This window comes from Taudactylus pleione, unplaced genomic scaffold, assembly GCF_031769625.1.
Source record: "Taudactylus pleione unplaced genomic scaffold, aTauple2 ptg000184l, whole genome shotgun sequence".
Classification (NCBI taxonomy): domain Eukaryota; kingdom Metazoa; phylum Chordata; class Amphibia; order Anura; family Myobatrachidae; genus Taudactylus; species Taudactylus pleione.
This window is the reverse complement of record NW_028284586.1, coordinates 4554077-4566590: the sequence shown is the minus strand read 5'-3', so window position 1 is coordinate 4566590 and position 12514 is coordinate 4554077. Positions and strand designations below refer to the sequence as shown.

Genomic DNA, 12514 nt, shown 5'->3' with positions numbered 1-12514 from the left:
CATACCTGTGCTGGTCATACCCTCATGTTTCCTGGTTGCTCTCTGTGGGGGCGATTCAATTGTTTTTTTGGGCGTGATAATTAATGAGCGCCCAGTTTGCTATTCAATTGTTCTGGGTGCTCATTAATTATCGCCCTCTTCGCCACCTAAAAGACGAGGTTTAGCCATCTAAAACGGTTAAACCTGTCTTAATTCCTAGATAGGGCGCGCTATCTGTGGTTAGCGAGCCCTAACCAGGATGTTCTAGACACATTTCTGCTCGCACCCTACCGGGTGCGTGCAGAAATGCCAGCGCCGGCGGCTATCACGCCCCGACAAAGCAGCAATTGAATTGCTCTGTTGGTCATCTAAAAAAAAAGCCGCCGGCTAAACATTTGAATACCCCTCTGTGTGTCTGAGAAAATCTTGCATCTGCATAGCTCCTGTTTTGTGGGGTGTAGACATTCTGAATGCCGACTCCAGAATGTCAACAGGATCTGAATATCCACAGTTATATTGTCATGGACATTAGGTCGACCAAATGTCAACATGGTTAACATGTCAACATGTTCATATTGTCGACATTTAACATGTCAACACCAGAATGTCGACATACATGGTTTTTTTTAACTGTATATCTTAGCCTAACACTAATTCCTAAACCTAAGCCTAAAAATAACACAAAAATGTTCTGTCAACATTCTGGTATCGATGTCGATCGACATGGAAATGACATTATGAACATGTCGACATGTTATTCAACAAATGTCGACATTTTACAAATAGATTTCACCTCCCCCTGGGACTGCTTGTCTGTCTGTGATCAGAAGGGAGTGCTTCCAATGAGAAGTCATTACCACTGCTGCTAGCCTAAGCAGTCCCTGCTGGTGGGAGATTTTACTGGGGGGGGCTTCAGTACCGCAGCCTCTAGGTAAAATCCGTATCTGGTCAACAGTATTTTCTGGAGCTGGATTCCCGGAGGATTGGACAAGTGTGTACCCATCTTAAGTCATACAGGGGTCTATTTACTAAGCAGTGTTAGGAGACAGAGTGAAAAGTGAAAAGAAAGTGATAAGGTGCCAGCCAATCAGCTACCAACTGTCATTTTTAAAACACACCCTGTGAGATGACAGTTGGCAGCTGATTGGCTGGCACTTTATCACTTTTCACTCTGTCTCCTAACACTGCTTAGTAAATAGACCCCACAGTGTCATATCAGATAAATAATTTGCATTATCCATTCTTTCTAAATTAAAAACTGCAGATAAAATGGAGGGAGGTGTCTGAAGGGGTAAGGATGACAGGCCAAAATTATTTTATATAATCCTTACCTGAAGATGTTATTCATATATTTTTTCTGAAGATATTGCTGATTAAGACCTTATTGGAAGATGTAAACAAAAGTTCTTATCAGTAGTCGTTATCTAAAGTAGCTTAAGTAAAGCAGGAACTACTTAGAGAGTATCAATCTAGGAAAAAATGTCACCACAAAATGGCTGCCAATAGCTGGACATCCTTGATATAGGGCTGTGACCTGCATTGTGACATCACAATGTGTGCAGGCATCAGCTAGAAATGGCTGTAGCTTAGATCAGCTCTGAGCCCTACCTGCCACATTTATATAACATCAGTAAATGTTTGTAAAGGCTGGTGCTTCCTTGGTGAATTTCTGATCTTCATCAGTGACCCCTGCATGGAGATTTCGGCTTTGCAGATGGAAGGCTGTATCCCTATTCCATGCCTCCAGGTGTGGTGTGTTGGTACAGGTACAAAGAAGATTTTCAAGCTGGGTCTGGTACACAAATGGATTGCAAGAGGGAAAATCATGACAATCAGAAAGATCTTATTTGTTTCCCAAGAGAGGTGGTTTAGATAGAAAAATAGCAGAGTATCTAAGACGACATCCCTCAGACTCCACTGTTCCAAGGATTTGCCTCCTCTCTTTCAGAACCTCCTACTTTTGCCTTCAGGATTTCTCACGCGCTCCATCCATCCTCTGGAATGCTCTCCTAGGGCCATATTCAATTTGAAGCGAAAAGTCAGTTATCGGCGATAATTTATCGCCGATAATGTCATTTTCGCCATTTTCACTTATCCCCATATTCAATTTCAAAGACTTTTCGCAGGTGTGAAAAGTTTTTGTTAAAAAACGGGGATAAGTTTTCTCCACTGAATAGGTGGCAAAAAAAAGTGCAGAATTGGGGTTTTGGGGTGCAGGCTTAAAAAAAAGTACCATGTACCCCTTGAAATGTCCCCTAAAAGTTAACTGTGTAAAAAAAAAATTTTTAAATAATCATAGGACACCCCAAAAACAGTGGTTTCATTTTGGGGGCAAAAAAAAAAAAGTTGTGGAACAAACTTAAAAACTTGCAAAATTGTCTCAGGGGGGTCCCGAAGTATGTGGCAGGTGTTTTCTAAAATGCGGGTGGTTGCGGTAGGTGGATTTTTGAAGAATTTTTAAAAATAATTTTAGGGACTTAAACATATGCTTGCACCCATTTTCATGTACACCAAATTTGATGGGACTAGTTATTTAAAAAAAATAAATAAAGCTAAATGCTATTTTTCACCACTTCTTCAAAGACGCATTAATGCACATGCCGAGGCTGTTTAAAAACCCCAATTACCTTCAGCAGGCCAAATCGGGGGTACCCATAGTGATCCCCCATGTCATACCATCTTTTGGGGGGTGACAGGCTGATTTCCCCAAAAACTGCCAGGACTTTTCGATACTTACTTTTCTGCTGGGTCACGTTTTCGGCGATTCCTAATTGAATACAGGGATAAGCGGGTACGCACGCGATACTTTATCCCCGGTGATGATGGCGAAAAGTCCAACCTCTGACTTTTCACCTCAAATTCAATATGCCCCTTAGACGCAAACAGACATTTGTCTACCATAACAGCCTTTAAACATGCACTAAAACTCACCTTTTCACTCAAGACTACCACCACTCCCTCCCTAGCTTCTATGCCCTACTGTTCAGCTCCCCTTTTGCTTTTTGTATCCACCCATTTCCCCTTTAGAATGTACAGCCATGGCCAAAAGTGTTGAGAATGACACAAGTATTGGTTTTCACAAAGTTTGCTGCTTCAGTGTTTTTAGAATTTTTTGTCAGATGTTACTATGGAATACTTAAGTAAAATTACAAGTATTACATAAGTGTCAAAGGCTTTTATTGACAATTACATTAAGTTTATGCAAAGAGTCAATATTTGCAGTGTTGACCCTTCTTTTTCAAGACCTCTGCAATTCGCCCCAGCATGCTCTCAATCAACTTCTGGGCCACATACTGACTGATGGCCGCCTATTCTTGCCTAATCGATGCTTGGAGTTTGTCAGAATTTGTGGGTTTTTGTTTGTCCACCCGCTTCTTGAGGATTGACCACAAGTTCTCAATGGGATTAAGGTCTGGGGAGTTTCCTGGCCATGGACCCAAAATTTTGATGTTTTGTTCCCCGAGCCACTTAGTTATCACTTTTGCCTTATGGCAAGGTGCTCCATCATGCTGGAAAAGGCATTGTTTGTCACCAAACTGTTCTTTAATGGTTGGGGAAAGTTGCTCTTGGAGGATGTTTGAGAATGGGTGGCCATCAGTCAGTATGTGGCCCAGAAGTTGAATGACAGCATGCCAGGGCGAGTTGCAGAGGTCTTGAAAAAGAAGGGTCAACACTGCAAATATTGATTCTATGCATAAACTTAATGTAATTGTCAATAAAAGCCTTTGACACTTATGAAATTCTTGTAATTTTACTTCAGTATACCATAGTAACATCTGACAAAAAGGTCTAAAAACACTGAAGCAGCAAACTTTGTGAAAACCAATACTTGTGTCATTCTCAAAACTTTTGGCCATGGCTGTATATGTGGACACCTTATAATATATTCTAGTCAGTCTTACAATGGCAAGACAAAATGAATGATTTCAGCTGAAATAACAACTAAAAAAATCTGACAAATATACACCGGAAATAATGTAAAGCCATATATGACAGATTTATAACTACACGGTATCTTTTTTTTTTTGTTTAAATAAGTTTTGTTCTTCACAAAATGAATGAGATTCCCATTAGGCTAAGTAGTAACAAATAAGTACCACCCACACACTTAAGCACTGACATTTTAAGACAGCTTTCATTCTTGGTATAAAATCCTTCTTAAAACAGAAGATATGCATATTTTTTTCCCAGTTTATAATAACCAGCAAAATCAAATGGAGCTAATGACTAAAGAATTTAACCCAATCTCTATAAATCATGGATGGAGACATGCAAATTGCTTCTTTCCGGCTTATAGGCCACCAATAAGCTATAGCCGAGGCAGTCTTGTCTGTATATGTGACCTGAATATATTATAAATTGTGTGTGTCTGCATTAATTGTACTTGTCTTGTATTTATGCATGAAAACCAGTATTTACAGCAGAGTAATCAGTAAAATAAACACATAAGTAATTAGATCTGGATTATAATGCTCATGATGTAATGACTACACTAAGAAAGTATAAGAAAAATAAATATATGTTTAATAGTGTTAATGTAACGATTTTGTGACAAAAACTGCAGTAAATAAATTATAGTTTTAGTAAAAGAAATATATCTTACATAGCGTTAATAATATTAACGTTTATTCTACTAATGCTTTTATTGATTATTGTTTTCTTGGCATCATGACCATTACACGCATAATCCTACCTTTTGTGCCCTAGGTTCACTTAATCTGTATATTCCTTACACTGTGTAGGACGGTAATATGGCACTTTTTGAAATGTGCAGAATGGTAACTTTTTCTCTTTACAAACAGTTTGGATCTCTTGGCTTACTAACAAAAATGTGAATCCTGCTCTATGATACTTTTGTATTTTTTTAAATAACAAGTTTTAAACCAATAGCAAATTTAATGTAATTTAAAGGGATATCTTATGCTTGTAAAAAAAATATAAGTCCCATATAATGGTTGCCTGTATTGACAATTTGACAAAAGTTACAAAAAGTATTGATATTTCATAAATATATATAATGTCCCTAAATGATGACCCCTTTTATTTTCTAGTTGATTATATCTTAAAGGATCCAGAAGAGAAAGACAGACTGTGTATTTTCACCATCCTTCATTCTTTTCCTCTCCGCGTGATTCGTGCCCCTGTTCCCTGGCACTCATCTTACGGAAGTGCCCATGAATGGAATGAAGATCACCTCTTCACTCTGAACCCCATGATGTTGTCATTACAAAAACTCTGGAGTACTCAGTAAGTAATACAAGTGCAAATGTTTAAGAGAAAACTGTAAATGCATTTGGGGAGTAATCATGGTAATTATTATAGTACATGTGTATGTTTGTGTACTTAAGAATATGGACATGAGCATGTTCCCAAGAATGAAAGTGGTTCTAGAGGTCAGACCACCATCAGTGGTTTATCATACAAAACATAGGACCTGATTCAGACTTGGGAATAGAGTGAGATTTCTCTCTCAACTATGAACCTTGACAAACCATATTGCAATGCAAGGGGTGTAAATACATACATTTTTTTACATGTGGGGTAAATACTGACTGCTTTTGCATGTAGCCTTCAAATACTGCTGCACACTTGAAAAAAGGGTAGAATACTACCCAACTCCCGGCGCTAGTATAGATAAATATAAAACTGTCAATCGTGATCAGCTGCAGTTGCTTAGAGTTTAGTGTGAACTCTTAATATAAACACATATACAACGACACAGGCACTGCGCTGTGATCACATTTGACTAGATAAAATGTTCTTTCATGCAATAGAGCACACACTATGTAAATAAAAATGGATTTTACTACTGAAAATAAGATACACACAATACATACAATACATGAAACATATAGAAACACTGAGCATGAGAATAAAAAACGAGTGAATGGATAAATTGTAACAGCATTCATGCTATTTTTCAGTAGTAAAATCCATTTTTATTTACATAGTGTGTGCTCTATTGCATGAAAGAACATTTTATCTAGTCAAATGTGATCACAGCGCAGTGCCTGTGTCGTTGTATATGCTTCAAATACTGCGCAGCTTTATTATTACTCTACAATTTAGATGTCAGTTTGGAAACACTCCTCCCAAATTGAAATGTCTCCGCACATTTTAAATCTGCCCCACCTGCAGTGCAGCATGGTTTCACCAAGATGATCAGTTGAGAGAGATCTCTCTCTCTATTCCCGACTCTGAATCAGGCCCAATAATACTCTGCCAGGTAATATTAAGTCTAGGAACATGCATTATCCTTAATGATTAGTTCTGGTAAAGCATAATATAACTGGTTTAAGAAAACAACAAACCTACCTCCAAAGGGAGGGCTAACTCATATATTCTCTCTGTCATATTGGGAGCTAGGCCACTTACCACTGCAGCCTCATTCTCCTAGGGTACTCTATTGACCAGGTCATAGGGATGGTCATCAGTGGGCTAACCATTGATGGTCACAATCAATGGTACCATTGGTGGTTAACCTTGATAGTATGAAACCATTGGCTTTGCTTTAATACTTGATGAGCAGCAGGCCAATCAGGGAGTGGTGGCGGGACTTCATGGGTCATGTCGGGGACTCCGTGTCCTGGTACATGAGAAAAAAAATCAAATGACGGCAGCGAATCCTTGAATCTCTGCCATCGATGGCAAAACCATTGACCATCGGTGATTAACCATCCAGGATTGTTAAACCTACAGGTCATCTAGTCAGCAATTGTACTTAGACTTAATTCAGACATTTTTTCAGGCTCTTTTGTGTTATTCTTCACTAAGAGTGTCCTTTTGGGCTGAAGCCAGATTGGCTTTCTTAGGAGGAAGCTTTGAAATCTTATTCTGGGTCATGCATGGATCATATTAATATTGTTGCTTGTGTCTCTGTCTCCTTGAGTGTCTGTGTGGATACAAGGGTGTCTTTATGTATGGCCTAAGGGCCTTATTTAGGTAGGATCGCACGCAGCCGATCGATGTTTTATGCTGTGCATATGCATCGCAGTGCGTGTGCACGAACCAGACGTTGCGATCGGGAAGCGATCACAGTGAGCATGCAGTCCAATCGCATAGTGATTGACATGAAGTGACCCTTAGGGGGTGGAAAGGCTGGTGGTCAGCGGAACGCAGGCGTGCTTGTGTGTTTGAACGCCGTTACTTGGGCATGCATAATTAAGCCCCTGCGATTGTATACGCTGGCAGAGGTCCAGATGGCAACAGGAAGTTTAGCAGTTTGTGAGGTAGGATCAGGTCAACCACAACTGTGTGAATGGTTCCGATGTTACTCGATGTTACCAATATTTTTGCTGACTTGCGGATGCATGTTATGGGAAATGGGCGGCTTTATACAGTAATGGGCATCTTGGTATAGAGCTGCGGTTGCCGTGCAATTGCATTCAATAGCATATTTTCACAGCTAGCGGGTGCATGCGAATGAAGCCGTGCAATCTGTGCTAAATCAGGCCCTTATTGCGCAGTTGACCAGGGGTTCCACGATTCTAGGGGCCTGTTTTGGCCGGTACCCCACCCCATCTGATCGTGCTCCTCTCAGTGGCTTCTGCCCTCCATGCGCTGGGCCAGTTCTTAACTGCCACAATTGGAGCTCTAGCAATGTGGTGATGTGTGGGTGCGGTGCTACACCCCCTTGTGTGGTTTTATTGTGTGATGTTGTTAAGCGTTGTGGTAAATTACTTTGTGTTTTGACTGCATATGTGTGGGTAGAAAGAAAGTTTTGTATGACAGTGTGTCTGTGTCTCCATGTTGTGTGATCTGTTGTGTTAATTAAATTGAGCAAAAAAAGACAGAGGCAGTAAATCATATTATAATTTGTATTGGAACAATTGTTGCCGGTCACATGCAAATAAAATCGGAGAAGATGGGTGGTAAGGAAATGGGAGGCTGGCTGGGTGGAGGTCATTGGTAGGGTGTTGGTGGGGGAGGAAATGGAAAGAAAAGATAGACCCTTAGGGGTATAACTCAAACCTTGAAGGGAACAGTTAGTAAGCATCGTACAAATAATCCCTGGAAGTGGTGTAAGCAATAAAATTTAACTTAAATGTTGATTTGGTGGAGGGGGCGTCTGCGCCTTTAGGTTCAATAACACACAAAGGGTCTCATTCAGACCTGGTCGCAAGCGCTGAGCGCTCGCAACCGGGTCGATGTTGACCCACTGGGCATGCGCACATCGGAGCCGGCTCCGGCATGCGCATGCGCGAGACTCCGTCGCTACGGGTCTCGCACCAAAGGGGGTGAGCTGTCGATGTTGAATGAAGCGGGCAGGGGGTTGGCCGGCCAAACGGAGGCGTTCCCGACGGAACGCTTGCCGTTTGTGGGCGGCCGCACTGACATTAGCAGTGATGTCAGTGGGGAGCTTCCTGCTCGATCAAAGAAGGAAGCTCCCTGGGGCTTGCGTTTGCTGAGACCCAACCTTAGGGTTTCGTCACAAGCCCCGATGGTCTTGACCATCGCGACCATCACCCTGGTCGGTCGCTAAGCTGTGGGTGGTAACCAGGAGCGGATTGGGAATGTAAAGTGGCCCTGGAAAAAAAATGTGGAAGAGGTCCTATGTGCGTGCGGCATAGGCGCGCTCCCGAAAAAGTGGGTGGGGCCTAATTACAAGGGGTGTGGCCTAATGAGAAATGCCATGCCCACAAGCCACTCCCCCCATTTTTTCATGCTGGGGGCATGCCCACCGCTCCAGGAGATGATAGCCATGCCTCCAATCCTTCTATCCAGTGAATAAGCACAGCGAGCAGGTGAATGATTATTCTCTTACCTGTATGATTTCTCTGCAATGGGGAACCTTTGAAGAAATTGATTCTTCTTGGACAGGCAGTTTCTTGAGTCGGTGATCACTATTCATGCTGAGATCACATGGTCCGGAAGCCACCTGTTTGTGTAGCAATAAAGCCAATGTCATCATCATGCAACAGAGGTTTAACCAGATAATACACAGTAACAGATGTTTTGGGGGGAGGACAAAATGGGAGCTTCCTATATTGAACAATTTAATATTGATAAAATATATTTGCTCATTTGGTTCTATTTGCATCAGAATATGGTTTCATTAGAATTGTTATCTTACTGATTATTACTGTGCCCCAGTATTTTCTTCTAATAGTACCGTCCTATATGTGTGTCTCCAGCACCATCGCCTTGGTGTGTCTCCTTCCTATAACCTCTCATGTGTTTCTTCAGCGCTATCCCCCTGCACCTCTCCAGTGTCACCCCCAATTCTCTCTGGCACCATTCGCCTGTGTCTCCCCACAGTGCCATCCTCCTGCATCTCCCAGGCGCCATCATCCTGCGTCTCCTCAGTGGCATCCTCCTGCCCTAGCACAGAATAGCCCTTCTTTCTCACACACAGATCATATCCCCTTAACACAGAGTAAACACCTCCCCACAGATCGTCTCCCCTGCCCCTAGTATAGCAGACCCCCTCTCCCCCAGACAGATCATCTCCCCCGCCCCTAGTATAGCACACTCCCCCTCCCCTACAGACAGATAATCATCTCCCTGCCCTTAGTATAGCAGCTCCCCCTCCCCCAAACAGATCATCATCTCCCCCGCCCCTAATATAGCAGACCCCCATCATCATCTACCCCACCCCTAGTACAGCAGAGCTCTCATCCCCACAGACAGATCATCATCTCCCCTGCCCAAAGTATAGCAGACCCCATCCCCACAGACAGATCATCATCTCCCCCACCCCTAGAGTAGCAGAGCCCCCTCCCCACAGACAAATCATCTCCCCCTAGTATAGCAGACCCCCCCACAGAAATATCATCTCCCCTTAGAACAAAATGAGCCCAGCCCACCCCACCCCAGACAGATCTCAGTATAGCAGCCCCCCACAAAATATCTCCCCTTAGAACAAATTGAGCCCACCCCACAGAGAGATCATCTGATCTCAGTATAGCAACCCCCCCTCCCCCCCAGAGAAAGACCATCTCCCACAAGTTCAGCATATCTCCCCTGCAGATCTCCCCTCCCCATTAGACAGATCAACTTCCCTCAAGCCTCCCCCTTAGACAGATGATCTCATTCTCCCCTTAGCAGGGCCCCCACCCCAGACATCCAGAGTCTCATTCCATCTCCCAGCCCCAGTGCACTGCAAGTCTGCCCTGCTGTACCTAGCCAGATTGTCTCCTCTCCGCTCTGCCCTCTCCCCAGGATGTGAAATTAAACTTGACCCTTCACAGCCTGGGTAGGGAAGAGTAGAGAGGAGTTGATCGGGCTAACAGACTGCCTAGACGGCCCCCCTCCCCCGCCGCAACTTACCTCCATCGCGCCACTGGCCGCTGTCACCCGTGCCACTTTCAATCTTGTCCTCAGCGCCATGTGACGCCGACAGCATGCTGGGCGGGACTTAAGCAGGCTGTCGCTGGCCTTTCTTCTCGTGAGAGGCTAAGGCGCGGCCACACAGAGCTGACAGGCAGCCGGGTGCACCTGTGAAAAAACACAAAGTGGTCTCTACAGGAACCGGCTGGTGATGCAAATAAGGGGGCGGGGCCTCAACAGAACAGTGGCCCCACATCCAATCGGCCCACCGGGAATTTCCCTGCAGAAAATACCTTCCAATCCACCCCTGGTGGTAACTCACAGCTTAGCTAGCGACCAGGAGGCCGCACTTCAAGATGCAAGCGGCCGCCCTCATTCCGATCGACCGCTTGCATCTTAAAACCGACTCTGAATGAGGGCCAAGGTGCCTAGGCTACTACCTTTAGAGGAGTATTAATTACCATTTATATGTTGAAATGTTTGTGCTTTTCAAGGCTTAGAATGATTAATCCTCGCTTTCTATCATTTTTTTTATGTTTAAATATTGATTTTGTTGACAGTACCAATAAATCTAAAGCTGTAATTTTTATTGACCATTTACATTTTTTTTTTTGTAAATCTGTTTTATTGAGATTTTCAATACACAAAAAGAATATAAACAAAGTACATAGGTCCGATATGATGAGAAACATACAGTATTTATGCTCGTGAATGGGTGGGTAAGGGGCCCCAGTGCATTGCTTTGCCCAGGGCCTACACTGCTGTTAAGATGGCCCTGGGTGAATATCTAGGTGTGGCTATGTGATGGATACCTTCTTCACTTTTCTCCCTCTTCTACTGAATGTTACTTATAATGGGAGTAAGAAAACTATATTCAGCCAGTGGCAATGTGCCTTACTGGCTACTGTTAGTGGCACACACACTCCTTATGGGCCCAGCTCACCTTGTGTCTTCTGTGGGAATCTTTCTTAGTATTTATGTACCATCAAACCTTTGCTATCTTGTTGCCTGTTGGAGGAACATGTCTTCTCTTTTACATATTTTCTGTGGTTGGAGATGTGGGGCTTATCTGGGAAGCAAAGTGACATCTTGTAACTCATCATGAATTCATATGGTGGTATTCCTGAGTCTTGCAGAGTGACAAGTCTGGGTCACTTGACTATTGTCTCAATTTGGGACTCCATGATTACTTTTGATTTATGGGCAAGCCTAATTACTATTAAGGTACAAATGGCAGAGGAGACTGAGCACCACTCATAGTGAAATATTCCATATTGGCCATGTCATCAATTAATAATAGCTTATAAGCAATGCCGTAACTAGACTTTTTGGTGCCCTGTGTCAGAGAGAGCATTGGCGCCCCCCCTCCCAATTTTTAACTAGGGACATAAGATAGTGCACCTGGGGAAGGGCCAGGTAAGAGATAGGGGAGGCCAGGAGATGCTGGGGATAAAAGATGAGGAAGCTACAAGTGAGAATGATAATAAACAGGAAAAGTGACAGGTCCAAACAGCGCCCCCTGCACTGCGGTGCCCTGTGCCATGGCACAGGTCGCACTACCCTAGTTACGGCCCTGTGTATGAGTATTTAATAAAAATGTTGTCTTAAATAGGATTAGTGTATATTTATTACACCATGAGGCTGTATTTGTTGTTCCAGCATTTATATTTCTGTGGCGCTGACCAAAACAATCTATCCAGCATTAACAAGGCCAGGCTTGGCCAAAACCATTGGTGCTATATGGCAGGACTAGTCTATGTCATGCCATCAAATCCCAGTGCATGGGGCATTGGCACAAAGGAATGCCATGTATAGTGCATTACTCAGAAGTTCTGTGTGCTTCTCAGGGCTTATTCTCCTTAGAAAGAACAGACTGGAATTCTTTCTAAGACTTCTCCTTGTTCTAAGAAAGCTAATGTAGGCATCCCTCCCAATATAATGTTACCCTGGATCAGCACATCAGGCTGAACTGCACCTTCTCGGGTTAATACAGTAAATGAATGTACAAGTCGCATGTAAGTCCAAGTGTGGGTACATTATATATTATATGTAGAATATAATATATTGGTTCCAAACTGATCTGCACCATGGTAGCACCACATTGGGGACCTCATTCAGAGTCGGTCGAAGCGGCCGCACGGAAAAAGGGGCCGGTTATGCAAATGATTCCCTCGCAAGTTGCGTCCCTAAGTTCGGATCGGTAGCTGGCCGACCAAGGGGAGGAAGCGGCCGGAATTAAAAAAAATACGCCCCCTTCTCGTACGCA

General features: G+C 43.2%; 1 protein-coding gene across 1 annotated transcript in view; it reads left to right on the top strand.

The window, feature by feature from the left end:
* Positions 1 to 12514, top strand: part of DNAH3 (dynein axonemal heavy chain 3) — a 468553-nt gene that overhangs the window by 92750 nt on the left and 363289 nt on the right. The window contains exon 7 of the mRNA XM_088476199.1: positions 5031 to 5226. Within this exon, the coding sequence (XP_088332325.1) occupies positions 5031 to 5226 (196 nt within the window). The remainder of the gene's footprint in view (positions 1 to 5030; positions 5227 to 12514) is intronic.